The sequence below is a fragment of the Mustela lutreola genome, chromosome 1, assembly GCF_030435805.1.
Source record: "Mustela lutreola isolate mMusLut2 chromosome 1, mMusLut2.pri, whole genome shotgun sequence".
NCBI lineage: Eukaryota > Metazoa > Chordata > Mammalia > Carnivora > Mustelidae > Mustela > Mustela lutreola.
The window spans coordinates 277,349,662-277,377,644 of NC_081290.1; the positions used below are offsets into that span (position 1 = coordinate 277,349,662).

Consider the following 27,983-nt stretch of genomic DNA (forward strand, 5'->3'; position numbering starts at 1 on the left):
TGATGTGTATGGAAGACATTATCCTTGTCATTTGGGATGAGTTTTGTTTTGTTTTGTTTTAAAGGTCCTTGCTTTCAAAAAGCTCATCAGTCTATAAAGAAAGATAGGGAAGACATTTCTAGGAGTAAATATGCTATACTGTGCTAAGTTATAAGAGTAACCTAAGAACCCTATAGTACTTTAAGAAAAGAAAGTGTTCATTTCTGGTATGGAAAGATCAGAAATTTCAAAATAAGTCGTATTTTAACATTTTTCCTTTAAAAGAAAACTTTCTTAAAAAGTAAAGATTTTAATAAGGAATAAATATTCATGATGTAGAAAGCATAAAAAACACAAATACCACCTGTAATTTCACAGCCAAAGGTAACTACTATTGAGGTTCCTGGGTGCCTCAGTAGGTTGAGCCATCTGATTCTTGGTTTTAGCTCAGGTCATGATCTTAGGGTCCTGGGATTGAGCCCTGCATCTCCTTCTCCCCCAGGCCTCTCCTTGGGCTTGTGCTCGTGCTCTCTCTCTCGAATAAATAAATAAAATTTTAAAAGAAGATAACTACTGTTGCTATTTCCTTTCAGTGGTTTAAAGATTTATATGTATAACATTTACATATACTACTTATCTGTATCAAATGTATGTCATTGTTGGTTTTTCTTTTTCTTATTTTTTTATTAAAGATTTTATTTATTTATTTGATAGAGAGAGATCACAAGTAGGCAGAGAGGCAGGCAAAGAGAAAGGAAGGGAAGCAGGCCCCCTGCTGAGCAGAGGACCCCCCCCCCCCCATGCGGCACTTGATCCCAGGACCCTGAGATCATGACCTGAGCCGAAGGCAGCGGCTTAACCCACTGAGCCACCCAGGCGCCCCATTGTTGGTTTTTCAAAGATGTATTATTTATTTTAGAGAGTGCCAGCGGGTCGGGGTGTGATAGAGAGAATCTCAAGCAGACTCTCTGCTGAGCTTGGAGCCCTACTCAGGGCTCAATCTCACCACTTGAGATTCTGACCTGAGACGAAATGGCTTAACTGACTGAGCCACCCAGGTGCCCCTACGAGTGTGGATTTTTGGTTTCTATTTTCAAAATGGATCTTTTGTTTGTACAGTTCTTTACCTTGGCGTTTTTTTCACCTCTTTATATTTTAAAGCATTTCCTCAGTCAGTGAAAGTTGGAAACTTGATTTTTAATCCCTATACCTTCATTTATTTAATTTTTCCTTCCCATGTGTATTTTTTCTAGATTAATAATAAAAAATAAAAATTGTACACTGTAGATGAGAAGGCAAATAGTGCACTTTAAGTCATGAAGTAGGATCATGAGTTTCTGATCATTGAAATTGAAAGAACATTCAGTGGGGTGCCTGGGTGGCTCAGAGGGTTAAGCCTCTGCCTTCAGCTCAGGCCATGATCTCAGGGTCCTGGGATCTAGCCCCGCATCGGGCTCTCTGCTCAGCGGGGAGCCTGTTTCCCCCTCTTTCTGCCTCTCTGCCTACTTGTGATATCTCTCTGTCAAATAAATAAATAAAATCTTCAAAAAAAAGAAAGAAGGAAAGGGCATTCAGGTAAGGAGAGACTATCTTGAGCCAGCAAATAATACTGAAATATATAGGGAATTAATAGAGTTAAGGAAGATCTTTTGGAAAGGGGTTTGTGCATGGATAAAAAGGGTTGCTGTTAATTCCTCTCTTGGATTGCTATAGTTTTCATGTCCTTGTAGACATTGAACTATTATGCAGACTCATTACATATGTGCTTTGATATGTAAATTATTTCATTACAGATATATTTGTAGTATGTAAACGAAGTGTCAGCATTCCGGTAGCAGAGCTACGTCTGAGTCATACTGTCTTGAACCTCATTTCCAGTGTGTTTGGTAGTGTTGTATTGTAGGGCTGATCTCACAGTATTAGTTATTAGTTCCTGTTCTCTCTCCCAGTAGACTGAATTCCTCAAAGGCAGAGGCCATATTTTAAATATCACTGGATCCTTCATGCCTAATGCAGTTCTTTTTTTTTTAAGATTTTATTTATTTATTTGACAGAGACAGCAAGAGAGGGAACATAAGCAGGGGGAGTGGGAGAGGGAGAAGCAGGCTTCCCGCTGAGCAGGGAGCCCAATGTGGGGCTCGATCCCAGGACTCCAGGATCATGACCCAAGCCGAAGGCAGACGCTTAACAACTGAGCCACCCAGGCGCCCCCCTAGTGCAGTTCTGGCATAGTTGTTTTTTAACTGATTTTTCCTCTCTGCAGCTGAGGAGGATGAAGACAAGGAAGACGACTTCCGAGCTCCCCTTTACAAAACGGTGGAGATTAAGGGCATCCAGGTGCGCATGAAGTGGTGTGCCACCTGCCGTTTCTACCGTCCTCCTCGATGTTCCCACTGCAGTGTCTGTGACAATTGTGTGGAGGTAGGAAGCCTCATGGGGGTGGGCCTGGGTGCTGAATCTAGGTTCTCTTCTTCCTGTCCGTCGAATAAGAATAGAATCTTCTGCATTCTGGGTCTTGGGTGAGATCTAGCCCTGGCTGACTACCTGGGCTATATTCTAGCTCTGTCAAAAAGTATTCTCAAGTAGATGAATGGATAAAGAAGTGGGACATATACACAATGAGATGATATTCATCCTTGCCAATTGCAGCGACCTGGATGGAGTTGGAGAGTGGAATGCTAAGTGAAACAAGTCAGAGAAACACATATATGATTTCATTTATATGTGGAATTTAAGAAACAAAACAAATGAGCAAAGGGAATAAAAGAGAGAGAGACACACACACAAACCAAGAAGCAGACTCGTAACTATAGAGGACAAACTGATGGTTACCAGAGAGGAGGAGGGTAGGGGGATGAATGAAATAGGTGATGGGGATTAAAGAGTGCACTTACCAAGATTAGCACTAAGTAGTATATAGAATTGTTGAGTCACTGTATTGTATACCTGAAACTAATACAATACTGTATGTTAAGTATCCCGGAATTAAAACTTAAAACTTAATTTAAAAGTTTTATCTGTTTAATTTAAAAGTTTTATATTCTCTAACAGCTATAAATAGCAAACACTTACTCTTATGTATATATGTGTACATTTTAGTGTCTGTAATTTAGACGAAATTGGAAATGGAAAAAAAAACCCGTTATCAGTGATGTACAAATGAGAGGTAGAGCATATTCTTCTCTTGTAGGAGGGACCCCAAGTGGGAATAGGCTTTCCCACCTGTAGCCTTTCTGACTCATCTTTTTGGTCATTTGTCCCGGGTTTGTGTTAGCTGCTGCATCCACTGCATGCTGTCTGTCGCACTCCAATCCAATCTTAGAGCCGTATTCTCTACTGCGCGTCCTCCTGCGTCCCCTTTCTCTTATTTTTAACCCTTTTTTCCCCGATCAGTTTTTACTTCGCTATAAGCACTTGCCTGTCAGGGCTTTTTTTCTCATGAATCTTGATGTTTTTGTAAAGCCTCTGATGTTAATGATGTTAATCTTATTAACCTTGTTAATTTAGCAACTAAACGGTGAACACAATCACGATTGCCTGTTAATGAAAGCAGTGCTTCAGTTCTGATGTTTGGTCCTTTATTTATTTTTTTTTAAAGATTTTATTTATTTATTTGACAGACAGCGAGATAGGGGACACAAGCAGGGGGAGTGGGAGAGGGAGAAGCAGGCTTCCTGCTGAGCAGGGAGCCCGATGCAGGGCTTGATCCCAAGACCCTTCGGACCTGAGCCGAAGGCCTGTGCTCAACGACTGAGCCACCTGGGTGTCCCAAGTTTGGTCTCTTTCTTAATAGAAGTGATCTAGGGCTCTGGTCCAAGGATGCTTCTCAGTGTTTCTCTTTTTGCCTCTAGGAGTTTGACCATCACTGCCCCTGGGTGAACAACTGTATTGGTCGCCGGAACTACCGCTATTTCTTCCTTTTCCTCCTCTCCTTGACAGCACACATCATGGGTGTGTTTGGCTTTGGCCTCCTTTATGTCCTCTACCACATGGAGGAACTCTCAGGGGTCCGCACAGCTGTCACGTATCCTTCTGTGGGTTGTGGGCTTGGGAGCGGGGAGGAGGAGGAAAGTCGAGCACTGTGGTAGCAAGGGTCAAAGGGAAGGTGGCTCTTGGTAGGGGCTGGGGATGGTGAGATCATGTTGCTCTGTTCTCCTTGATTCTTTGGCTTTAGAATGACAGTGATGTGTGTGGCTGGCTTATTCTTCATCCCTGTAGCTGGCCTCACAGGATTTCATGTGGTGCTGGTGGCTAGGGGACGCACAACCAATGAACAGGTACGGGGTGAAGTGATGGGAGATGCATTGTAGAGCTGGGCCTGCAAATCTTTGCCCTCTAATAAAAGTATTGTGGAGTGCTCCCAGAGATGGATGCCTGATGAATACTTTTTTTTTTTTTTTTAAAGAATCTGGTGGGGTTTTTTGGTTTTTGGTTTTTGGATTTTATTTATTTAACAGAGAGGGAGATCACAAGTAGGCAGAGAGAGCAGCAGGCAGAGAGAGGGGCGGGGGAAGCAGGCTCCCTGCTGAGCAGAGAGCCCGATGCGGGGCTCGATCCCAAGACCCTGAGATCATGACCTGAGCTGAAGGCAGAGGCTTAACCCATTGAGCCACCCAGGCGCCCCTGATGAATACTTTTTATGATGAAGTGTCCGTGCTCCTCATGAAAGCATGAGAACAGAACCATTTTCTTTCTTTCTTCTTTTTTTTTTTTTTTTTAAGATTTTATTTATTTGACAGAGAGAGAGAGCATATAAGCAGGGGGTATTGGGAAGCAGAGGGAGAGGGATAAGCAGGCTCCCCACCGAAGCACGGCTCGAGCCCAGGAGCTTAGGACCATGATCTGAGTTGAAGGCAGATGCTTAACTAACGGAGCCACCCACGTGTCCCAGAAGCATTTCTTAGTTGACAGACATTTGCAAAATGTACACTGTATATCAGACAATTTAAGCTCTGAGCTTATAGAAACAGTAGTAGACTTAGGCCAGCTCTTAGGAAGCTCATGATACTACTTAAAGGGAAATGGTTATTCTTGTGCTTATAATAAAGCTGACTTTACCTGTGTCCTTTTATGTATATTTTCTTAGTTTTCAATCTTGAGAGAGCTATGTTATCATTTCACATAAGAACACTGATGTATGGGGTCAGATAGCTACACTATCTGGGTGAGGTAGCCCTAGGATTCAGACTGACTCTAGAGTTCCCGTTCTTTTTACGATTTTTATTTATGACAGAGATAGTGAGAGAGGGAACACAAGTATGGGGGCAGCTGGAGAGGGAGAAGCAGGCTCCCTGCTGAGCAGGGAGCCAGATATAGGCCTCCATCCCAAAGGTAGACGCTTGACGCCTGAGCCACCCAGGTGCCACTAGAGTTCCCATTCTTAACTTTTATGACTATAAGTTTCTTGATGATAGGGTTGCGTTTTGCTCATTTTTGTATCTTCTGAGTAGAGGGTGCACAATAGTTGGTTATTGTTTTGTGTTTTGGCCTTTGGAGGTCAAGGTCCATTGTCTAAGTGATAATGGCCCATCTTTACTTCTTCTAGGTTACGGGTAAATTCCGAGGAGGTGTGAACCCCTTCACCAATGGCTGCTGTAACAATGTCAGCCGTGTGCTCTGCAGTTCCCCAGCACCCAGGTACACCCAGCCCTTTGGTCTAGTATTCACTGTTGGTCAAAGCGTTTGTCTTTGGACTTGTTCTAGTTTAGGGGAAGTTGGGTGGGAAACTGCTGTTGAGGAAGGGTTCTCTTAGACTGGGAAGTACCTGCAAGGGAAAGCCATGGTGTCCTTTAGTGGACCCCCCGAATTCAGTTGATATCCTTTGGGTATTATGGCTACTCTCCTTGGAGAGTTGAGGGTGAGATTTACTCTAGAGCGGCTTGAACTAGGTATTTGCTCAGAGGCCTAGTCTTAGTGCAGTTCTTCCTGGAATCTAAAAAATCAGTTCAATGCTGAGTTTTTTGCTATCTTGATCAGACTGTTCTTTATTTTTAAAAATGTTTTATACAAGATAGGCAGCCACTAGGTATTTTAGAATGAATGAATGAAAGCCCTCTTACTCTTGACACTCAGGTATTTGGGGAGACCAAAGAAAGAAAAGACGATTGTCATCAGACCTCCCTTCCTTCGACCAGAAGTGTCAGATGGGCAGATAACTGTGAAGATCATGGATAATGGCATCCAGGGAGAGCTGAGGAGAAGCAAGGTGAGGAATGCAGGGAAGTAAAGTAGGTAACTTGGGGACTTTAATGGCAGAGAGATGGAAACTTTCTTTTTTTTTTTTTTTTTTTTTAAAGATTTTATTTATTTATTTGTCAGAGAGAGAGTGAGTGAGAGCGAGCACAGGTAGACAGAGTGGAAGGAAGAGTCAGAGGGAGAAGCAGACTCCCTGTGGAGCAAGGAGCCCGATGTGGGACTCGATCCCAGGACGCTGGGATCATGACCTGAGCCGAAGGCAGCTGCTTAACCAACTGAGCCACCCAGGCGTCCCGAGATGGAAACTTTCAGTTGACATTGCCCTTATAGTATTTCTCAATATCTGATAACTTGTGTTAAAAATTACTTAAGTACGGGGGCGTCTGGCTGGCTGAGTTGGTAGATCATGTGGCTCTTGACCTTGGGGTCATGAGTTGAAGCCCCATGTTTAGTGTGGAGTTACTTAAAAAAAATTTAATTACTTAAGTGCATATCTGCTTTTTTTCATTAGATTTTAAGTCCACTGACAGAAGTTGAGCCTTTCGTTTCCATGTTTTCTTAGGACTTTAATGTAGCAGCTTACGGATGGTAGGAGCTCAACAAATAGTTGGTGGAAATGAACACCTAAATGACAGGATTAAACCCTTGTTGAAAATTATTCTTTATCCATTGTCATCCCCAAAATGGCTCTCATCCCTTGACTTCTAGTCCCAGTTTAGAGATACATAATTGATGCGTTATCCTTATACCCAGCTCTCCAAATCTGATTTTCCCTCATTCATCCAGTCTAAGGGAAGCTTGGAGATAACAGAGAGCCAGTCTGCAGATGCTGAACCCCCACCTCCTCCTAAACCGGACCTGAGCCGTTACACAGGGCTACGAACACACCTCAGCCTGGCTACTAATGAGGGTAAGAGTAAGAAGGTTACTATGTGCTGTGGAGAAGACATACAGGCAAGCCCTGGGAAGTAATACTTGCATTGTCACTGAGAACACCCATCAGGTGGGCCTTTGGCCACTTTGGGCAGCTAGTAGAGGAGAAAGGGGATTCCATGTAGCTAGTGGTAGCGAATTGGACTTTTGTGGGTAAGGAACTGTCAGCATCCAGATAGACCATAGAAGATCTTAGACATGTTTGGTGCATTCTCTCTCCGAGTTCTGGGCCATTATGAGTCTGTAATCTTTACTGCAGGCAAATCATGTTCCTGGGACTTTTCTGTTGGCTGGTATATCCGTTCCTACCTGGTTCTCCCTCTGTCCTTTAATGACCTCTGACCAAGTTAAGAGAACTGCTTGTAAAGTCAAGTCTGTCCCTGGGCCTTTTTTCCTGCAGATAGCAGCCTCTTGGGCAAGGACAGCCCTCCCACACCTACCATGTACAAGTACCGGCCGGGCTACAGTAGCAGCAGTACGTCGGCCGCCATGCCTCATTCCTCCAGCGCCAAGGTACTGAACACTCTGGAAGAAGGAGGGTTGTGATGTGTGTCAGCTGCTCTGGGAAAAAGAACTTTGGAGAAGGGAAGGAAAAAAACCAAAGACATTAATGAGACTGAATCTTGATAGTGTGTCCTTCATCAAAGAGGGGGCAGTGTAGCATACTAGTAAAAGCACTAGTGATCACAGCATCAGATCTGTGTTCAAAACCCATCATGGGTGAGTTATTTAACCTCTTTAAGCCTCATTTTTTGCATCTTAAAGTGAGGTATTATTTGTTCCAACTTGCTAGTTTGCTCTAGGTGTTGAACAAGAGGATGCATGGAAAAAGTTCTAATAAGCATATGGGCAGGGCATGACCGCTTGGGCTCTAGGGCCTAGCATCTGTCACAAGAGGAGGAACACTGAGAGCATGCTTTGTTTTCTCCCTCAGTTGAGTCGTGGGGACAGTCTGAAGGAGCCAACTTCAATTGCAGAGAGCAGCCGCCATCCCAGCTACCGCTCGGAGCCCAGCTTGGAGCCAGAGAGTTTCCGTTCTCCCACCTTTGGCAAAAGCTTTCACTTCGATCCACTATCCAGTGGCTCACGTTCCTCCAGCCTCAAGTCGGCCCAGGGCACTGGCTTTGAGCTGGGCCAGTTGCAGTCCATTCGTTCAGAGGGCACAACCTCCACCTCCTATAAGAGCCTGGCCAACCAGACACGCAATGGAAGCCTATCTTATGACAGCCTGCTCACTCCTTCAGACAGCCCTGATTTCGAGTCAGTGCAGGCAGGGCCTGAGCCAGACCCACCTTTAGGCTACACCTCTCCCTTCCTGTCAGCCCGACTGGCCCAGCAACGGGAAGCCGAGAGGCACCCACGTTTGGTGCCAACCGGCCCAACACACCGAGAGCCCTCACCAGTCCGGTACGACAATCTGTCGCGCCATATTGTGGCCTCCCTCCAGGAACGAGAGAAGCTGCTACGCCAGTCACCCCCACTCCCGGGCCGTGAGGAAGAACCAGGCTTGGGAGACTCAGGCATTCAGTCAACACCGGGCTCAGGCCATGCCCCTCGTACTAGTTCCTCCTCAGATGATTCAAAGAGATCACCCTTGGTCAAGACTCCACTGGGACGCCCAGCTGCCCCTCGTTTTGGCAAGCCAGATGGGCTAAGAGGCCGGGGACTAGGGTCCCCTGAACCAGGCCCCACTGCCCCATACCTGGGCCGATCTATGTCTTACAGCAGCCAAAAAGCCCCAGCTGGTGTCTCTGAGGCAGAGGAAGTAGCCTTGCAGCCATTACTGACACCCAAGTAAGTATGAGTCCATCCTGAACTTCAGTGGACTTAAAATTAGCATAGCATTACCAAAGATGTCATGACTTCACTTGTGTGCAAGTGGAGTCAGAGGTGCCTGCTTTTGGATAGCTCCTTTCACTCTATCTAGCTGCCTTCATGGGCTATTGCTGTTAAGACCCTAACGATCAATAATACTTTTTTCTTAATCCTGTCTTCCCGAAATGTATTTATTTGCCTGAGAGTAAGTATTTAAGATAATTGCTGTTGGAGGGGAAGGAGTAAAGAGAGGAGATAGGGCATCAGGTTGGTTTTAAGCAGGACAATAAAACAGGTGGAAATGTTTGGGTAAGAAAGCATACAGAAAAGTAGGTCAGTTTTCCTAACTTAAAATGGTCTCCCTTTTCTGTGTTTTGTGTCCTGCTTCTTGACACCTCTCTTTTTTTTCTCTTCCTAGAGATGAAGTACAGCTCAAGACCGCCTACAGCAAATCCAATGGGCAGCCCAAGAGTATAGGCTCTGCCTCTCCTGGCCCAGGGCAGCCGCCTCTCAGCAGCCCCACAAGGGGCGGAGTCAAGAAGGTGTCAGGGGTGGGTGGTACCACCTATGAGATTTCCGTGTGAGCCTTCGGCACCTCCCTTCCCCCTACGCCTCTGCGCCTACACCAAAGGGCCCCAGGTGGCCACCTTCCTTTCCTCAAGGGGCTCCCCTCCCCTGCATGGACATTTTTTCAAACCACCGATTCCAAGAGGATGAGGAGCGTTTTATAAAATGCAGTGGGGTGGGGAGTCGGAGAGTTGGGGCCCTGAGACTGGGGTAGCAACCCCCTTCACCTTTTAAGACCTTCCCTTCTTTAACCCCTGGACCAGACTCAGTGGACATTTGTGCAATTGCTCGCCCTGGAGGGAACCAGATCATTTTTAAACCAGAAATAATTTTTTTTATTATTGTTACGGATTCTATTTTTTCCTCTCTGCGTTACCAGGTGTTTGTGTACATATATATATATATATATATATATATATATACATATATATATATATTATAAATATCAAAGAAATTATATATCTATCCTGGGATGGGAAAATGAGGGAGGGATATGTAGAAGGAGGGGTATCTTACTCTTCCCACTCCTCAGACCAGCAAGAAAGAAGTGGGGACATCCATTGAAGTCTTCCTTTTCCCAGTGGTTCCCTCTCTTTTGTCCCAGTTACCAACTAAGGAAACCGCACCCCACTGCTATTGGTGCGTAGTAATCAGGAAAGAAACCTTGGGAGAGGCGAGTCTGGGGTCTTGGTCAGAGGAGGGAAGGACTTGGAGAGGAGTTAGTTTTCTAGGTTCATGGCACTTAGTTTCCCCAGGAAAGGGGTCACAGCCCCATGACTTTGGTGGTGGTGGGGAGATCAGGAAAAGAGCTTGGCTGAGCTCCAGGAACAATATTGGATAATCCCCCCCACCCCTTCTTCGGGGAGAGGGATTAGTGCGGGGCTTCTTTAGTCCCCTCAGAGCCTTCCCCCAACTCACATGGTTAACATTATTTTTAAATCCAAGGCCGGGAGAGATGAATCCAAAAAGCAATATTTTTCATCACATGCCAAAAAACGGGATAGAGAGAAGGAGTGGCAGGCCTAGGCCCCTCCGATTGTCCCTTGGGGGTTACCCCTCAGCCCACCTCAGTATGGTGCTGGGTAGTGGGGGTACCTGGGTTCTAACCTCTAAATAGGGGAGACCCCAGCCTCTGGACAGAGGCCCTTTTATTTTTTATTCTGATTAGCCATTTTAAACCAACAAGGAATAAAAAGAAATCCTGATCTAACCAGCTCCCCCTGACTTGTGTTATTTTGTCTGGTTAAGGCAAGGTGAATGATCTCTGGTGGAAAGTCTCAAAGAAAACCTCAGAAGCTGCTTTAGTCCTGGCCCACCTTTAGGCAGGACAGTAGTGGAAGTAACCACTTAAAACAGCAGGTCCTGTTTTTATTTTGGTGATTTAATGCAAAAATTCCTAGAAGACACCTTTTGTGACCGCTAAGCTCTTTGCCTTTTCAAGGCTTAGAGAACTCTTGACTGCTACAGTTCTTGAATACAGAATTTTGTCTCTGGGACGTAAAGCTCTCTGGATGTAGCCAGAGGTGAGACCGTGGATGATGGAGGGATGGAAGCCTGTTAGAGGCAGATTGCCTGGATATGGCTGGCACTTTAATATGATAGCTCATGGTGTTTCTTCTGCTTGTCCAAAGCAAAGGCTATGCCCTAATTTTAAATAGGCTGCCTCAGACACAAAATCTCTGGAAACTGGCCAGAACCCATTATTTTCACTGTCCATGACATAAGCATATACACTCTTGCTCTGAAATCCTAGATTAAACCTGTAGTTGAATGAATGGTTTTCCACCTACTGATGGAGTAACAACCTTGGCTCATAACAACAGATTTTAGCTGTTCTGTCAAATTTATTTAAAGTCAGATTACAATAGCTTGGGTTTTCTCATGGACATTTCCAGTTACCTGGCCTGCTGTAAAGACTGAAGGAATCTCACATTCTGCTAGTTTAGGCTGTCTTTTTGTGGCTATCTTAGAAGCTTAGAAATTTTTTGTATCAGCCCAAGTTTCAATATTTTAACTAAGGAATAGGGCAGGTCAGAGAGTCCAATAAGAAAAAGCATTTGCCTTTGCTCGCTGGAGATTTAAGAAAAAATAAATAAAAATCACAGGCTTCACCAGGAATCAACCTTGCTGAAATACACTGGTGATTGTGGGTGCTTTTTCAGTTGGCTCTTCTATTTTAACACAAAACTGATCTAGAAGACAGATAAGCCTTAACTGGATCGGCTCTTCTGGTGGGGCCTCATCCAGGTGCTTGGTTCTCCCCATGATGGGCAGAGTGCTGTGGACAGGTATTAGCAAGCTCTGCCTCACTTGCGTACCATGTTCTCCACTCTCATTTTGGTGGTCCCCCTGCCAACTAATTAATGTAATGATAGGACCCAAATTCTCCTCAGATCTCTGAGTGCCCTGGCTTAAACCTGACTCTCAACATGGAAAGGCACTTACCTCTTTTAACAGGCAGCCACAGTTCAGCCAGTTTGATAAATGCAAAAAAATTTTTTTTAAAGAAAAACCCTAACAGATCAATGTCCTAAATCAGACCAATTGCACAAAAGAGATGAAAGGAAAGCTTCCTGGGAGTGGAAGAGATGTCCGTGAGAAAGCCAACTGGGCTGAGCCTTACAAAAGCATGGCCTTCTCTCACATAATGCATTAATCTTAGCCCAGCACAGTCAGAGCTGGCATCTGTCCCGGTTGCAGGGGATGCTTCCGTGGCAGTGTCCGAGCTGGAGGGCAGCTTTTGTCAGCAGGTTCAGTCCAGCAGGAACAGCCATCCCAGTAGAGTCCTGTTAGCGGAGGCTGCTGCTGCTGCTGGCCTGAGAGCTGCCCACGCCTGGATGGTCTGGACTGTGTCGGTTCTGGGGAAGACAAGGAAAGAGGGGTAAGAGAACAACTAGGAAGTGGCCTTGGCCTTGATCAGTGCTATACAGGAAAAAACTGCAACATGCCCTGGATTTTCAGTCTTGGGTCCCACCTGAGGCAAAGGACCACAGCCGACAGGGAGACTCAGTGAGCTGCAGGAGCAGGTCCCTACCCTACCTTCTTTTTCTTCTTCTCTTTCTTCTTCCTCTTCCGTTCAGGATCCTCCTCTTTTTTCTTTTTCTTCTTCTTATGATCAGAATCAGATGGTGTTTCTGTAGGAGAAATTCCTTATCGTAGAGCTCAAAATTCCCTACTACTTGGAACTCAAGACCACAGGAAAACCTAATCAAGGGCAACTTCTCTTCTAAAGGCCAGAAAGGATCAGGAGTCCCTGCTAAAGCACCATTCCAACTTTCTCCTTGCCCAGGAGACCTACCTGCAGGAAACATTAATTACCTTTATACCAGTTTAAGGAGAATTTGGGAGTCCAGGGCTCTGTAAGGAACCTAACTGGGTTTTTTTGTTTTTTGTTTTTCTAAAGATTTTCTTTATTTGTCAGAGAGAGAGAGGGAGAGAGAGTGAGCACAGGCAGGCAGAGATATAGGGAGAAGCAGGCTCCCTGCCGAGCAAGGAGCCCCATGTGGGACTTGATCCCAGGACACTGGGATCATGACCTGAGCCAAAGGCAGCTGCTTAACCAACTGAGCCACCCAGGCGTCCCTCTAACTGGGTTTTTAACTGGGGAAGGTCCAACCAGATCCAGGGTTTCTGGCTTTGACCAGCATTGCTTCTTACCTGGTGGGACAGGATCCTGGGTACGGCTCTGTTTGTGCTTGTGCTTATTCTTCTTCTTGGGAGGCTGAATATGCATCAGACGACACTGCTCTGGTAACTGAAGGAACCAAAGGAAGGTCCAGGTAAGTGGAGGGAGGCAATGCCCTGCTCCCATCTGTTCTGCTCAGTACATTATAAAGGAACAGACCTGGACAAAAAAAAAAACCCACCTCCACACCTTTCAGGCCTCCCCATTTGCCTTCTTCCTCCCGGAGAGGGGACTCACCGGGCCAGTGTGGAGGCGGAAGCCAGCCAGCATGGTCCCTGTGATAGGATTAAAAGAACCACCAAGAATAGGGGGTTTCTCGATGAGGGAGCGGAGGCTGCTGTTATCATGGGAACCAGGCAGATCAATCATCCCTGGCAGGTCAGGCAGGAAGTTACTTAGCTTCTCCTTCACCTTCTTCCCACAGAATTTATTATAGGAATGTTCCAGGTTGTAGTGTGTGATCAGATTGGTGCTGCCTGTCAACTCGGTGCTACCTAGAGGACACAGGGAGAAAAAGAACAAAAAATATTAGTCCCAACAGAGAATTTTTAAGTCACCCACAGGGAAAGTGAAGGACTATATTTTAGACTAAATAATCTTTTAAGTGAGAATTACAAAGACTTAAATTTATTTTTTAAAGAAACAACAAAATTATAAATAACAACATATAATGAACACTAAAAATACATATAGCATGGTAAGTTGCAACAAGGAGAAAAATCCGCAAACATCCAAAGAGGGCAGAGATGGAAACCATCCCAAAGAAACAGACATTCTCCCCAACTTAAACTCACCACAATAATCACTTACATGATGCTAACTCTGTGCTGAACACTGTTCTGAGTGCTTTTCATATAATATACTAATGGTTAATTATACTCTCTGACACAGCAGGGTATTACCTCAAAGCTCAGCTACCAGCAATGTAAGAGCCAAATATGACCCAAATGGATTGAGTGTCTGGTCAAGAACTTTTTTTTTAAACTAGCAAGAAACACTTACTACCTTTACATAGGAAATGGGATTTTTTTAGGTACTGCTGACTAACCTGTTACCATCATCTCTATCACTCATAAGCCCAAGTATAATGTTCTGCCTCAAAGAAAGATATGTCCCATCAGCATCTGGGCAACTGGAAGTCTAATCCTAGCGGTGCTCTATGCCTCAGTTTCCTCTTATTTCTGCAGTGAGGTAACAACTATCTTAAACACACAGTTTTCTTTCAAGGTTCAAATGAAAACACAAGTATAAAGTACTGTACAGATGCCAGGCACTATCAGTATAAATACTTCAAATAGAAGCTTGTTAATAATAAGATCTAGTGGCCAAGGATGGAGCTAGCTAGCCTACACTTTCAGCTACAGTTAGGATGAACTCGAAGAATGCAAATGATGACGAGAAAGTGCTTATTCATAATCATTCACCTGGAAGAACCCAGGTTCTGATGTGAGTCCCCTGAGGGCCGAGACAGTGTCTTTCTTCTTCATACATGTATCTCCGCTGCCCAACACAGTGCACACCGTCGGTGCTCAGTTAAGTGAGCAAGGTGTTTTCTCTCCATACCCCAAGGCCTTACCCTACCCTTCCCTTTTTTCTTTCTTGTGTCAAACATTTCCGAAGCACGGTCAACTGTAGCAGCAGAACACTCGGTGCCATAGTACTGCTCCTCATAACTAGGAACTGCCTCCTGTCATTCTAGCATCCTGCCTTTTTCCCCCTCTGTCAGCTATCCTCTTGTAGGGAGTCATCCTCAAGGCTCAGATGAGAAGGCACTGCTGCTTTTCTTAAACACTTGATGAGTCCCTCCAACTTCCCATTTTGACTATCAATTCCATGAAAATAATTTTATAAACCTCTCTCCCCAGCCTCCTAAGAACCCCCCTCCTAAGAACCAGTCTCACATTTCCAACTTCCTCTTAGTCAATTTCTTGCAGATTCATTTTTATTAACCTCCAAATCTTCCCCACCTCCCTCATGGCTTCTCTATTTCATTTTTTTTTTTTTTTAAAGATTTTATTTATTTACTTGAGAGAGAGAGACAGTGAGCTCTCCCGAGCATGAGCGAGGAGAGGGTCAGAGGGAGAAGCAGACCCCCCATGGAGCAGGGAGTCCGATGCGGGACTAGATCCCGAGACTCCAGGATCATGACCTGAGCCGAAGGCAGTCGTCCAACCAACTGAGCCACCCAGGCGTCCCGGCTTCTCTATTTCAGTACATGGCACCCATATTCTGCAGATATCTTTAGAAACAACACTCCTCAAAAATCTCAGTTGTTTCCCATTATCCTCAGGAAAATGCTCAAATTCCTTTGGCACTCACAGTAAAACACATCTTACTGTAACTTAGCTTTGGGGGCTGATCTACCATTACTCCCCTATGTCACGTTTCTAGTCCATCCAAATGAGTCTCCATTATCTCCTGAGAAACATACTTCTTATCTCATTTCCTTTCAGGAAGTTTGTTTTAGGAAAGCTGATGTAATTATAAGACAATTCTTCCAAATTTTCTTCAATTTGAAATTTTAAAGGTCTGGCTCAAGTGACAACTTTTTCTGTCATCTTGGATAACAAGGAACACATTTTGAAAAAAAAACAACAGTATGTAGATACTTTTTTTTTTTTTTTAAGAGTACATAAACATTTAGGGGCGCCTGGGTGGCTCAGTGGGTTAAAGCTTCTGCCTTCAGCTCAGGTCATGATCCCAGGGTCCTGGGATCAAGCCCCGCATTGGGCTCTCTGCTCAGCGGGGAGCCTGCTTCCTCCTCCCTCTCTCTCTGCCTGCCTCTTTGCCTACTTGTGATCTCTGTCTGTCAAATAAATAAAATCTTAAAAACAAAAACAAAAACAAAAAAACAGTATAAACATTTACCCCCAATGCAGGGCTGGAACTCACAACCCCACGATCGAGAGTCACATGTTCCACATACTGAGCCAGCCAGGGGTCTCCATTATGTAGTTCTTAACAGTTGTAATATGAGGCATGACCATGAAGAAATGAGATTAGCCTTAACAAGAAATACAGTCACTGCCCTTAAACCACATACTTTATATCCCTAAGTCAAATAAGCTCCTTAAAAGCAAGGACTAGACTTAATAGTTCTCTCCCTTTCTCATCACACACCGTCCTTCCTACATAAGACCAGCATTTGCCCAAGACATACTCGGTATCTGTCAACTGCTTGACATAAATAGGTACAATCAGAACAGAAAGAGAAACTGCTAGTAGACATCGACCATAACTTCAGTTTTTTTCAACTATAAGTACTGTGAACTTCAAAGCACTGTATCAGTGTGCATTATTATTTCCCTCAATTCCTGATGTAGCAGTAGGACTTGGGAGGAATTGAAACCCAACCCGGAGATTTAACATGTCCAAAATGACTTGATTTCCACCTCCTCAAACTTGTTCCTTCTTGGTCTCAGTACTACCATCCACCCACCTATTCAATCCACGAATTTACAAGTGTCTCCAGTTCCTTTCTACTTCTTTATTCAGTCCTTCACTCCGATAAGCTCTGTCCCTAATGTTTATCCTGCCTCAGTTTGCTTCCCTCCTCCACTGCTACTGCCTAGTCCAAACCACCATCTTCTTCCTGGACTAAAGCAGTAACTTCTGACTGATTTCCCCACCTTCCATTCTTAATATAGCTGTTTGGATAATTACAAATAGGTGAATCAGATCATGTCACTTTCCTGTGTTAAAATGGCTCCCCCTGAGGGGTGCCTCCTGGCCCAGGCAGCACAGCATGCAACTCTTGATCTCTGATGGTGCGTTTAAGCCCCACTTTCCGTCAGAGATTACTAAAAATAAATAATAAATAATAAAATGGCTCCTGAACTTAAAATCTTAACGCTTTACAAAGGCCTCTGCCTACTCCTCCCCCCTTCATCTCCTATCACTCTTTCCCTTGAAACTTCACTGGAATCCGAATGGTCTTCTGACCCTCAGATATTCCAAGCTTCTCCCTCACACCACGGCTTCTGACCTCATTTCTTGCATCTCATCTCTCCCACTCACACAGGACTGGCTCTTTACACTGACGCTCCAATATTATCTACTCGGAGATGGCTTCTTTGATCCTCTCGCTGAAGCAGTTCTGCCTCAATTCTTTATCACATTGTCTCCTTGTACCACTAACCACTATCTGATGTTATCTGGTGTGCTCTGTGCCGCCTCCTCTGACATGTAAACTCCAAAACAGGCAAAGATCTTGTCAGCCCTACCCACAGCTGTATCTGAAGCATTTAGAACACAGTGCTTGGTACCCAGAAGGTACTCAACAGAACAGTTTTTGAGTTCGATTCTAGCCCCTCCTTCCGACAGCTGAAGAAACACAGAGGCTCTTAGAAGGAGGGCAACGTGTCTCAAACCAAGAGCATGTTTGTGGCAGATCTGAAAAACCTGAAGATCTGCAAGGATGTTAAATCGGGCCTCCCAAATTCCAAACTCAAGCTCTGGAAATTTTTTAGGAAAATAAACCAGCATGAGGGACAGAGCCAAATACGGTGCGAAACATGGTTATGGAAATGCATTCTCTCCCCTTCCTAATCCAGGCCAAAAATTCATGCCGTCCCTCTGGCGGTGAATCCTCAGAGCCGCTCAGAGTTGGAGCTCCAAGGTCCAGACACGCGTTGCCTAGGCTCCCTCACACCTACCCGGGCGGGCTGAAAGCCACGCCCACCACCTCCTCGCTATGATCTGATTGGCTGTCTTCGGCCAGGCCTAGCACTCACCTGGAAGTTCCCGCATAAGGTAGAAGGGACCACAACCAGCCGCCGACTTGTCAGCGCCGGGAGGGGCCGCGGTCGCGGTGGGCGGCGGGGCCGTGCCCGGGCCCCCGCCCGGAGGAGGGGGAGGAGGAGGTGGAGGTTTTCCTGGTCCGAAGCCGAGTGCGGTTGGGGGTGGCGGTGGGTCAGCCTGAGCTCCGAACAGTGCCGAGAAATTCTCCATGGTCTTCTCCACCCCGGCGCGGTCCCGGTGTCTGGCGTCGGTCGTTTTCATTGGACAATCCTTTCACGATGTTCCGCCCTCTTCCTCTGGGAGCCGCTTATCATTGGGTACCCAGCCTACCTTTTTCTGGCAACTACTTCCGTCGCTTTATGAGAACGTTCAGGAAGTGCTTTCTAAACTTACTAAAGTTTTCTCTGTAGTCTCCGAGCGCCACGGTCGCGTAGCCAATAAAATGACTTAACTAGAGAAAGCGACAGCTAGATCGACCAATAAAATGCAGTGTCCTATCAGAGATCTAGTTCCGGGCGCAGAGGCGGAGCATCCGAGACTAGACCCAATGGAAGTCTCAATGGTGGGAGAGGCGGGACCAGACCTACAGACACCGAAGCTGGGCGGGCACCGCAAAGGCCGGGAAGATGGCGGTCCTGGCACCTCTAATTGCTCTGGTGTATTCGGTGCCACGACTTTCACGATGGCTGGCCCGACCTTACTATCTTCTGTCAGCCCTGCTTTCTGTTGCATTCCTACTCGTGAGGAAGCTACCTCCTCTCTGCAACAGTCTCCCCACGCAACGCGAAGACGGCAACCCGTGTGACTTTGACTGGGTGAGCGGACCCCGCGACCTTCACTGTCCCTGTTCCCCGAGGTTGCATGCGGAGCCCCGAGGTTCACCTTTTTAAGGATACCTGAGGTTCCGAGCCTGTAGCGGACTTCCAGATAGTTAGAATGTAGGGCCTGGACCGTCATCGAGCCTAAACCCTTTCATGCTTAATTAAGATGGGAAAACCGCGGGTGAACTTGCACAACAGCCTGGCTCTTAGGATTCTTCAGTTCAGGGTTCTTTCCATCTCACCATCCACGCTGGTCAGCAGCTGTACCCAATCTCAACACGTGTGTAGTGTTACAGGGCTACCCATCACGAAAAGCCTCCTGAGCCAGCGAGATAAAGGAGGGTGGTAGTACTGCGGTTTTATTAATGGAGACGTTGATCTCGGCGTGGTTAGATGAGTTAGGTTAGGCGAGTTGCCAAACTAGTCACTCATGAGTCAACTAGTGAGTGAATGCGACCTGAAACAACTTTTTGGCCATAGTACCTGCACACTCCATCAGCCGTCCCTTCAGTGAACATGAGAGAGCAGAGAGCATGCGCTATCTGCTGGGCACTCTGCTGCATCCTGAGGATGCAGAAATGAACACAAGTGTTAGACTTGTTGGAAAGAAATTGTAAAAAAAAAAAAAAAAAAAAAAAGAAAGAAAAAAAATTGTAAAGAAATCTCTCTCCAGACGCTTCCTGTACTTAAGTAAGAGCCGAGAAAAATGAGTTGAAGCTCTGTGCTCTCTGCTCTACAGCTGCAGCTGTGTTGGGGGCGGGGGGGGGGGGGTGTTCAACCTGAGTTTTTGTCTTTCCCAGTCCCCAGAGTGAATCCTGACCTTTACTGGGACCCACTCCCTTATTTTTATTCTCCATCCTTGTTAATGCTTTCATACTTCCTCTGCCCTTTCCCAGTGTTACTGATAAGTTCAATTGTAGCCATGCGACTTCAGAAGTTCCTATTTTTATAGTGGTCCCCCCTTATGTGGGGCAGCTGGGATGGTGGGGGTATTCATTGCAAGACCCCAGTGGTTACCTGAAACCCTGGATAGTACCAAACCTTATATATACAATGTCTTGTCCTATATATATATATATATATATATATATATATATATAAATCAATCTATAATTTCGATGCAGTAAGAGATTAACAGCAATAACTAATAGTAAATTAGAACAATTATAACAAAGTAACATAATGAAAATTAGGTCATTGTGGTCTCTCTGTCTACCTCCCTTAAAATACCTTACTGTACTATACTCATCCTTCTAATGATGATATCAGATGATAAAGTGAGGTGACATGAAGTGAGGTGAATGACATAGACATTGTAATATCGCATTAGACTAGTGTGAGAAAAATCTGATGAAATAGACAAATATTGATTTCTTTCTTTTTTAAATTTAATTTAATTAATTTATTTATTTGACAGAGAGAGAGAGACAGCAAGAGAGGGAACACAAGCAGTGGGAGTGGGAGAGGGAGAAGTAGGCTTCCTGCCAAGCAAGGAGCCCAGTGCAGGACCAGATCCCAGGATCCTGGGACCATGACCAGAGCCGAAGGCAGATGCTTAATGACTGAGCCACCCAGGCGCCCCAAATAATTGATTTCTTTAGATAAATTTGAGCTAATAAACATGGAAGGATTGATACAATTTATTTTTTTAAGACTTTATTTATTAGAGAACATAAGCATGGGCAGCAGCAGGCAGAGGGAGAAGCAGGCTCCCCAGTAAGTAAAGAGCCTGATGTGGGACTTGATCCCAGCACTCTGGAATCATGACCTGAACCACAGGCAGACACTTAACCGATTGAACCACCCAGAAGTGTCAAGGATTGATAACATTTTAAAAATTATTCAGCAGAGGTATTTGACTAGTTCAGTCAGTGGAGCATACAACCCTTGATCTCAGGGTCATGTGTTCAAGCCCCACATCATTAGGCATAGTGCTTACTAAAAACAAAAACAAGCAAACAAAAAAAAACCCCAAACACCCAACCAACCAAATAAAAACAAAAGCATATGTCAACCCTAATGAAATGATAAACCTAGGGAATGATCATCTGTGGATACTAAAACCGTCAGATGAAAGGATCGGGTATCCTCTGAAGGGAGGCAATAGGGAGTGTCTTAGCACCACCCATGATGTATTTCTGGCAAAAGATTTGGGTTGCATTGTATTCAAGCCTCTAGATTTCATTGCCACTTTACAAGAAATATGGGTGATTGAAAACCATCATCAGAAGAACACATACCTTAAGTTAGCAAGCAGCCAAATCCAGAAAGTGGGAAAGTTAGGAGGACAAATGGCTCAATGTCTTCAACAGATAAGTAGATTGGATTTTATAAAAATGAAGAATAGATATTCTCTCTCTTTTTTTAAAAAATATTTAATTTATTATTTTTTTCTTTTTTTTTAAAGATTTTATTTATTTAATGGACAGACAGAGATCACAAGTAGGCAGAGAGAGGGTGGAGGAAGCAGGCTCCCTGCTGAGCAGAGAGCCTGATGTGGGCCAGGACCCTGAGATCATGACTTGAACTGAAGGCAGAGGCTTTAACCCACTGAGCCACCCAGGCGCCCCAAGAATAGGTGTTCTTTAGAGATAAAGGAAGATCAAAGAAACAAATAAGCCAAATGCATTGCATAGATCTGGCTTGCTTGTTCCTGATTTGCACAAACTGCACAAAGATAATTTGAAATTATGGGTATCATTTGAATAAGGACCAAGTATTAAATGACAGTAAGGAATTATTAATTGTGTTAAGTGTGAAATGGTATTTTGGTTTGTTAAAAAAAAAAAAAGTCTCAGGGTAACTGACTCTGGCTGGCTCAGTTGGAAGACCATGTAGTTCTTTATCTTGGAGTTGTGAGTTTGAGCCTCTCATTGGAAGTAGAGATTACTAAAACAAACAAACTTAAAAAGACCTGGCAGGGGTGTGTGTGTGGGGGGGACTTCTTTAAAAAAAAAGTCCTTGGGGCACCTGGGCGGCTTAGTTGGTTAAGTATCCAACTCCTGATTTTGCTCAGGTCAACCTGGGTGTGGAGCTTGCTTAAGATTATGTCTCTCCCTCTCTACCATGTCCCCCCTTTTAAAAAAAGTCCATGGGGCGCCTGGGTGGCTCAGTGGGTTAAGCCTCTGCCTGGGCTTAGGTCGTGATCTCAGGTTCCTGGGATGGAGCCCCGCATTGGGCTTTCTGCTCAGCAGGGAGCCTGCTTCCCCCTCTCTGTTTGCCTGCCTCTCTGCCTACCTGTGATCTCTCTCTGTCAAATAAATAAATAAAATCTTAAAAAAAAAAGTTTCTATTAAAAAAGAAAGTCCTTATATGTAAGAGATACACACTCAAGTTTAGAATTTGCTTTGTTTCTCCAAAAAAAGTGGGTAGCATAGATGAAAGGGAACTGTTTTGCCAAATGTTACTGTTAAATCTGAGTAGAAGGGATTAAAGTATTGTAGGGGAGGAAAATTAATTTTTCCTCCACCTCTCCGAGGTCTTGGCTGAGACCCCTCTAATAACAGATTAAAAACAAAAGACAAGTATATTAACATGTATATCTCATGTATGTACTAGAGATACCCAGGGAAAATGAATTAACTCAGAGGTGGATTAGAACTCTGGCTTATGGGGCACCTGGGTGGCTCGGTGGGTTAAAGCTTCTGCTTTCGGCTCAGGTCACGGTCTCAGGGTCAGTGGGGAGCCAGCTTCCTCCTCTCTCTCTGCCTGCCTCTCTGACTACTTGTGATCTCTGTCTATCAAATAGATAATAAAATCTTAAAAAAAAAAAAAGAACTCTGGCTTATATCATATCCTCAACAAAGAGCAATACATTTTTGGAGAAATGACTGCACAAAGGAGAGAAGTTTTAGGCTTCCAAGAACAGCAGACTGCGGGAAGGTAAAATAAGGTAGATAAAGGCTCTTGTTTGTTTTTTTAGTTTCCTCTGGTGCTGTCTCCAGGCTGATAGGGTCTAAACTTGTCTCCCTTGATTAACTTTTGTCCTTTCTGGTAAGGGTTGGAGGAATATTTTTAAAAACTTATATCTTGGGGCGCCTGGGTGGCTCAGTGGGTTAAAGCCTCTGCCTTCAGCTCAGGTCATGATCCCAGGGGTCCTGGGATTAAGCCCTGCATCAGGATCTCTGCTCAGCGGGGAGCCTGCTTCTTCCTCTCTCTGCCTGCCTCTCTGCCTACTTGTGGTCTCTCTCTCTGTCAAATAAATAAATAGAATCTTAAAAAACAAACAAACAAACAAAAAAACTTATGTCTTGCTTCGGGGCACCTGGGTGGCTCAGTCAGTTAATCTTGTGACTCTTGGTTTTGGCTCAGGGTTTTGAGATCCAGCCCGGTGTGGGGCTCTGAGCCCAGTGCACAGTCTGCTTGAGATTCTCTTCCTCTCCTTCCCCTTCTTATCCTCCCTGCGCTTTTGAGCTTGCACACGCTTTCTCTCTCAAATAAATAAATAAAATCTAAAAAGAAAAATTATGTCTTGCTTTTAGACAAATAGAGGGCAAGGAGCTTTTCTTGTATCTATTTCTTAATTGCTTTTAGGCTCAAAATTATTATGCAGAATAATCCAAAGTGGCATATTGGGGGGGGGGGCACATTCTGCTACCTTCTAGTAGCCTATTTTTATGTATGTTTGAAATTTTCCATAATAAAAGGTTTAAAAACAAGGAACAAACATGCAGAATGACCAAAAGGGACTCTGCTTTATACCGTTTGTCTGGAACCCTGGCTCCTTCTGCCTCCCCCTATGGCCGTAGGGTCCTGCCATCATCAGCCGGCCTGCCGATGAGGACAGGAAGCTGGAATGCGAGGACACACACCTGCTTACTGGCTGGCGCAGACGTGGCACATGGCTTCCACTCACATTCCACGCAGGAATACTAGTCATACAGTGCTCCTTCAGCTCAAGTAGACCGAGAATCCAGCTGCAGTATGCGCAGGAGGAAACAGAAACAGAGTTTGGAGTATACATAGCCAGTCTTTGCCAGTGACCCACTGTCTTTAGGCACTCTTCCTTTCACTCCTACTTTGGCCTCCTGCTTGACCACAGGTCCTTTTTTTTTTCTTTTTTCTTTTAAGTTCATCTTTCCACATTTGTTAAATACCAGCTCTCAACCCAACTTCATTTGTGAAAATGTGCTGCTTTCTGCTCTGGAATATTTAGTAAGATCTGTTGTATTCCCTAGCTCCCACTTTATATGTCTGTTGCTAAAGCCAGTTGATTACTTTTTGTTGGAAACTGATGCTAAAAACCCAGGACCTAAGGTCCCTGACTTCTAGCTGTAAATTGTGGTTGATTGGTTCTGTGTGAAATAGTGATCTGGGTTCCTGTACTGTAAACAGGAAGGTCTGGTAGGCCTCAGACCATCTAGACTAGTTGCCTTCCCTTCGCATGCTTTCTCTCACAGGATCCTTGTTATGCATTACAGTCTTTACTCTTTGAAATTACCTTGTTTCTTGGACGTGATTATTGCCTGTCTCACAGGCCTTAGAGCCCAGGGAGTGAGAAAGAACTAAAAGCCCAAGGTACTGAGAAGGGCCTTCTAAAGTTCTGAGAGGCCCCCTTCAACTCTCAAAGCCTATTAAAGGTGCATGGATTAAACAATGAATATTGGATGGGAAAAGTTTTATTTATTTTGTTTTATTTTGAGTTGGTAATACTGTCTTACAATATCATGTGGTTTGGGGCTTTATGCATTTCTTTCATACCTATTATCTCATGTACTCCTCACAGTAACCTTTTGAGACAGATACTCTTCCAATGAGGAAACCAAAGCTCAGAGGTTAAGTGATCTGCCGAAGGGCACCAGCAAGTTTGTGGCAGGGTAGAACCTGACTAGTGGTGTTCCCACTACATGTTCGCCAACGCCAGTTATTTGTTTGCTGGTACCATCGCCAGTTTGGGTCTCTGTTGGTTTTTAGTCTGTATTTGGCTCCCTTCCCCACCCAAAGCGTGTGTGTTTATGGCCTTCCCATCACTTTGATTCTGTTCCAGAGAGAAGTGGAGATCCTGATGTTCCTCAGTGCCATTGTGATGATGAAGAACCGCAGATCCAGTAAGTTTAGCCTGCGCCTCAGTTTCTCCAGCTCAGGCCACATGCCCTCTGGAGCTGCTTCATCCTTGTTAGGAGAGGGGCATTATCTGGTGACTGAGTCCCTCACTCCATGCCAGAGCTGAATTTGATCTTGGACTTTTATCCTCTTTCCCCTCTCCCATTTCGAAGTACCACAGGAAGAGTGACAAAAAGGATATAGAAGCATGCTGCCCAGCCTGACCTGTGACCTCTTTGTGTTTCAGTCACTGTGGAGCAACATATAGGCAACATCTTCATGTTTAGTAAAGTGGCCAATGCAATTCTTTTCTTCCGTCTGGATATTCGCATGGGCCTGCTTTACATCACACTCTGCATAGGTAAGGAGATAGGTTGTGGGAACCAAATTCCAACCCCAGATCGGTCTCTCCATACCCTTCTTCCATATCTTTTACCTAGTTAATTATGTATGTGGCTCAGGTGATAAGAATCTACAGAAACTTTAAGAAGAAGGGAATGTGCCAGTGGTCTGCATATGTCCACAGTGCATATTCTTTGGGTCCTAAAATCTTTGAGTCAGTTTGGAAGTAAATCTCCTGCTGTAGGCTTTATTTGTTTCCTCTGACATCTGTTTTCCATGTTTAGTGTTCCTGATGACGTGTAAACCTCCTCTGTATATGGGCCCTGAGTACATCAAGTACTTCAGTGATAAAACCATTGATGTGAGTTCTCTTCCTCTCTCCTTGTTTCTTGTGTCCTTTGTGGGTGTTTTTGTAGTTGTGCTTTTTACTCACTAGGAGGAGTAACTGCTTCAGATTGGAAATCAAGGGTACTGTGGTTTGTTTCAGGACTGAGGGAGAGAGGGGAGGGAAAGCCAGGGTGAGGAGTTAGATGCTCAAGTCTGAACTTTTCTGGAAGCCTTTGTGATTCACCTCACTGGTTCTTCCTTGTGTGTGGCAGGAAGAGCTAGAGCGGGACAAGAGGGTCACTTGGATTGTGGAATTCTTTGCCAATTGGTCTAATGACTGCCAGTCGTTCGCTCCTATCTATGCTGACCTCTCCCTCAAGTGAGTACTGTATGGGAGGGATGACGGAAGCGGAGGTGCTGTGCTTTCCCTCTCATTGTTTTTGGACCTGATTTCTCACATTGCAACCAAAGGCGTTTCACCCCCCTCCCTAAATATTTGTATTTCCACTTCCCTTGGCCCACTGTCTTCTTTCCTTATGTAAATAATATATTTTTCTTAGGTACAACTGTACAGGACTAAATTTTGGGAAGGTGGACGTTGGACGCTACACTGATGTTAGTACACGGTACGTAAGGGCCTAGACAGAGGGCCTAGCAGTAAATCACTTGCAGTGATGTAGACAGATGCATTTATAGAGCCCTTTCTGGGTCCTGTAGGTACAAAGTGAGCACATCGCCCCTCACCAAGCAGCTCCCTACCCTGATCCTATTCCAAGGTGGCAAAGAGGTCATGCGGCGGCCACAGATTGACAAGAAAGGACGAGCTGTCTCTTGGACCTTCTCTGAGGTATCTGAAAAAGTGAGCGAGTGGTTTGGAGAAGGGTGTAGAACAGTGGTCCGCTTTGGAGTCCAACCTGGGTTTGATTCCTGGCTCTGCTGCTTGGCCCACTAGTTTTGAGGGTGTGGACTAGTTACCGGATTTCATTCATGAATTCACTCAGCAAAATTTGTTGTGCTTCTACCATGTGCCAGAACTCCAAGTACAGGGGAACAGTTATTAGTTAAGATTCAGTCTCAAGAGCCCTTGTCAGTATAGTCTGTAGACCTGAGGTTCCTTAGCAGAAAATTGAAGAGAGTAACACTCGGATCACAGGGTTGTTTTGTAGAGGATATTAAATAGTGTAGCTGTAATTCTTGGCACAGGGATGGTCGCATACTGGGTACTTACTTAACTGTACAGGGTTGACTCTTCCAGGTACCCAAAAAAGGAGTTAGATTAGAATAGATTTCTGTCCTTTTCTTCCTTTTTTCCTAGACTGTCTAAGTGTCTGAATACTTCTTACTTCCTAGTAAGGTCTGTCCCACCAGAACCCTGATATGTGTATGTACCTCTTTTGTGCAGGAGAATGTGATCCGAGAATTCAACTTGAATGAACTGTATCAACGGGCCAAGAAGCTATCAAAGGGTGGAGACAATACCCCTGAGGAGCGGCCTGTGGCCTCAAACCCCATGGAAGTACCAGATGGGGAAAGCAAGAAGGACAAATAGAATCCCTGCCTTGTCAGTGCTTCCTCACCTCTGAGGCCCTGCCCCTCCTGTAACCACAAGCCTTGTGTAAGGCCTGGGCCTTTTATTTATGTTTTCTCCTTTGGCTATCCCTGAGTGGGGCAGGGTGCTGCTTCTGATTTTAAAGAGGCTTCCAGGGAATTGACAGGCACCCTCCAGGATGGCCTCCACTGCTGTGACCAACTTTAACTGGAAGAAGGGAGAAATCTGCCATGGATGAGGAAATGCTTTCCCTCCAAGCTTGGGTCAGTTATCAGTTCTTGTCCATCACTCACATGTCTCCAACATGCTGTGTGTTCATCCCTCCTCTTAGTTGTCCTACACAGTCTGCTTAGATGATATTCAACCCAGCAGAAGATGCCTGTGTATGGAGTCTGCGCTAGGACTTTTCCCTCAAGGACACTTGCTTCTCTAGGCAGTTCCTGGCTTGGTCTGTGGCCTTCATTAAAAAGTATAAGGCTAATTTTGTCATTGGTCCCAAGGAGGAACCTTTAACCACTGAGTGTACTCATCGAAGATAATATTGCATAATCCCCCTATTTTTTGGAGTTTGGGAGGAAGGGGAATAGGTTTGAGACATTCCTTTGTGAGGTGGGGCCTCCCAGAGAAAGCCCTTGGGCAGGAATGGCCTTTCACTTACTCCCTACTCCCAACGCCCAGTTGATGGTTTTCCATAATAAAGAAACTGGGATTTCCTTTTGTTTGTGCCTCTGTGTGTTCCTCGCCTATTAGAAAAGCCTGGCCTTGCAGAGGAAGCGCCTATCTCCTCCTAAACTTCAAAGGCCATCCTGTTGAGTTTCTCCAACTGCCCAGCAATGGCCCCCAGGACCTGAGAAGTTTAGTTACCTGAATCCCAGAGTACTGACCTCACGGAGTTAGGCTGTGGGTTTGGTTTGGGATTGGGCCGCGGTTTCCAGGGAGCGGGGGGTGGGGTTTGTATGTTGTGGTCCAAGCTATTTAGCGCGATGGA

At 45.0% G+C, this 27,983-nt stretch overlaps 3 protein-coding genes across 5 annotated transcripts in view; 2 read left to right on the forward strand and 1 right to left on the reverse strand.

Moving 5' to 3' along the window:
• The window catches only part of ZDHHC5 (zinc finger DHHC-type palmitoyltransferase 5), a 26,771-nt gene extending 15,182 nt beyond the window's left edge, over positions 1-11,589 (forward strand). The window contains exons 4-12 of the mRNA XM_059142787.1: positions 2,243-2,400; positions 3,831-4,003; positions 4,154-4,256; positions 5,525-5,616; positions 6,052-6,184; positions 6,961-7,084; positions 7,508-7,620; positions 8,042-8,901; positions 9,341-11,589. Coding sequence (XP_058998770.1) covers positions 2,243-2,400; positions 3,831-4,003; positions 4,154-4,256; positions 5,525-5,616; positions 6,052-6,184; positions 6,961-7,084; positions 7,508-7,620; positions 8,042-8,901; positions 9,341-9,506 — 1,922 coding nt within the window. The 3' untranslated portion in view covers positions 9,507-11,589. The remainder of the gene's footprint in view (positions 1-2,242; positions 2,401-3,830; positions 4,004-4,153; positions 4,257-5,524; positions 5,617-6,051; positions 6,185-6,960; positions 7,085-7,507; positions 7,621-8,041; positions 8,902-9,340) is intronic.
• On the reverse strand, positions 11,314-18,209 carry MED19 (mediator complex subunit 19). The gene is made up of 5 exons (XM_059142820.1): positions 17,908-18,209; positions 13,412-13,668; positions 13,147-13,243; positions 12,529-12,623; positions 11,314-12,347 (listed from the first exon to the last, which is right to left on the reverse strand). Exons 1-5 carry the CDS (start codon positions 18,173-18,175, stop codon positions 12,279-12,281), a joined length of 786 nt encoding a protein of 261 aa, XP_058998803.1. The 5' UTR covers positions 18,176-18,209; the 3' UTR covers positions 11,314-12,278.
• Positions 18,210-18,468: 259 nt separating this feature from the next.
• TMX2 (thioredoxin related transmembrane protein 2) lies at positions 18,469-27,708 on the forward strand. Of its 3 annotated transcripts, none has more exons than XM_059142797.1 (8): positions 18,474-18,729; positions 24,722-24,782; positions 25,025-25,138; positions 25,404-25,480; positions 25,719-25,825; positions 26,007-26,072; positions 26,164-26,305; positions 26,849-27,708. In XM_059142797.1, the coding sequence occupies exons 1-8, from the start codon at positions 18,541-18,543 to the stop codon at positions 26,993-26,995; spliced, it is 903 nt and encodes a 300-aa protein (XP_058998780.1). In that variant the 5' UTR covers positions 18,474-18,540; the 3' UTR covers positions 26,996-27,708. The 3 variants fall into 3 exon arrangements, with proteins under 3 accessions (XP_058998790.1, XP_058998780.1, XP_058998783.1); XM_059142800.1 differs by having other exon boundaries at positions 18,479-18,729; positions 26,164-26,293; XM_059142807.1 differs by lacking the exon at positions 26,849-27,708 and having other exon boundaries at positions 18,469-18,729; positions 26,007-26,061; positions 26,164-26,293.
• Positions 27,709-27,983: the final 275 nt, after the last annotated feature.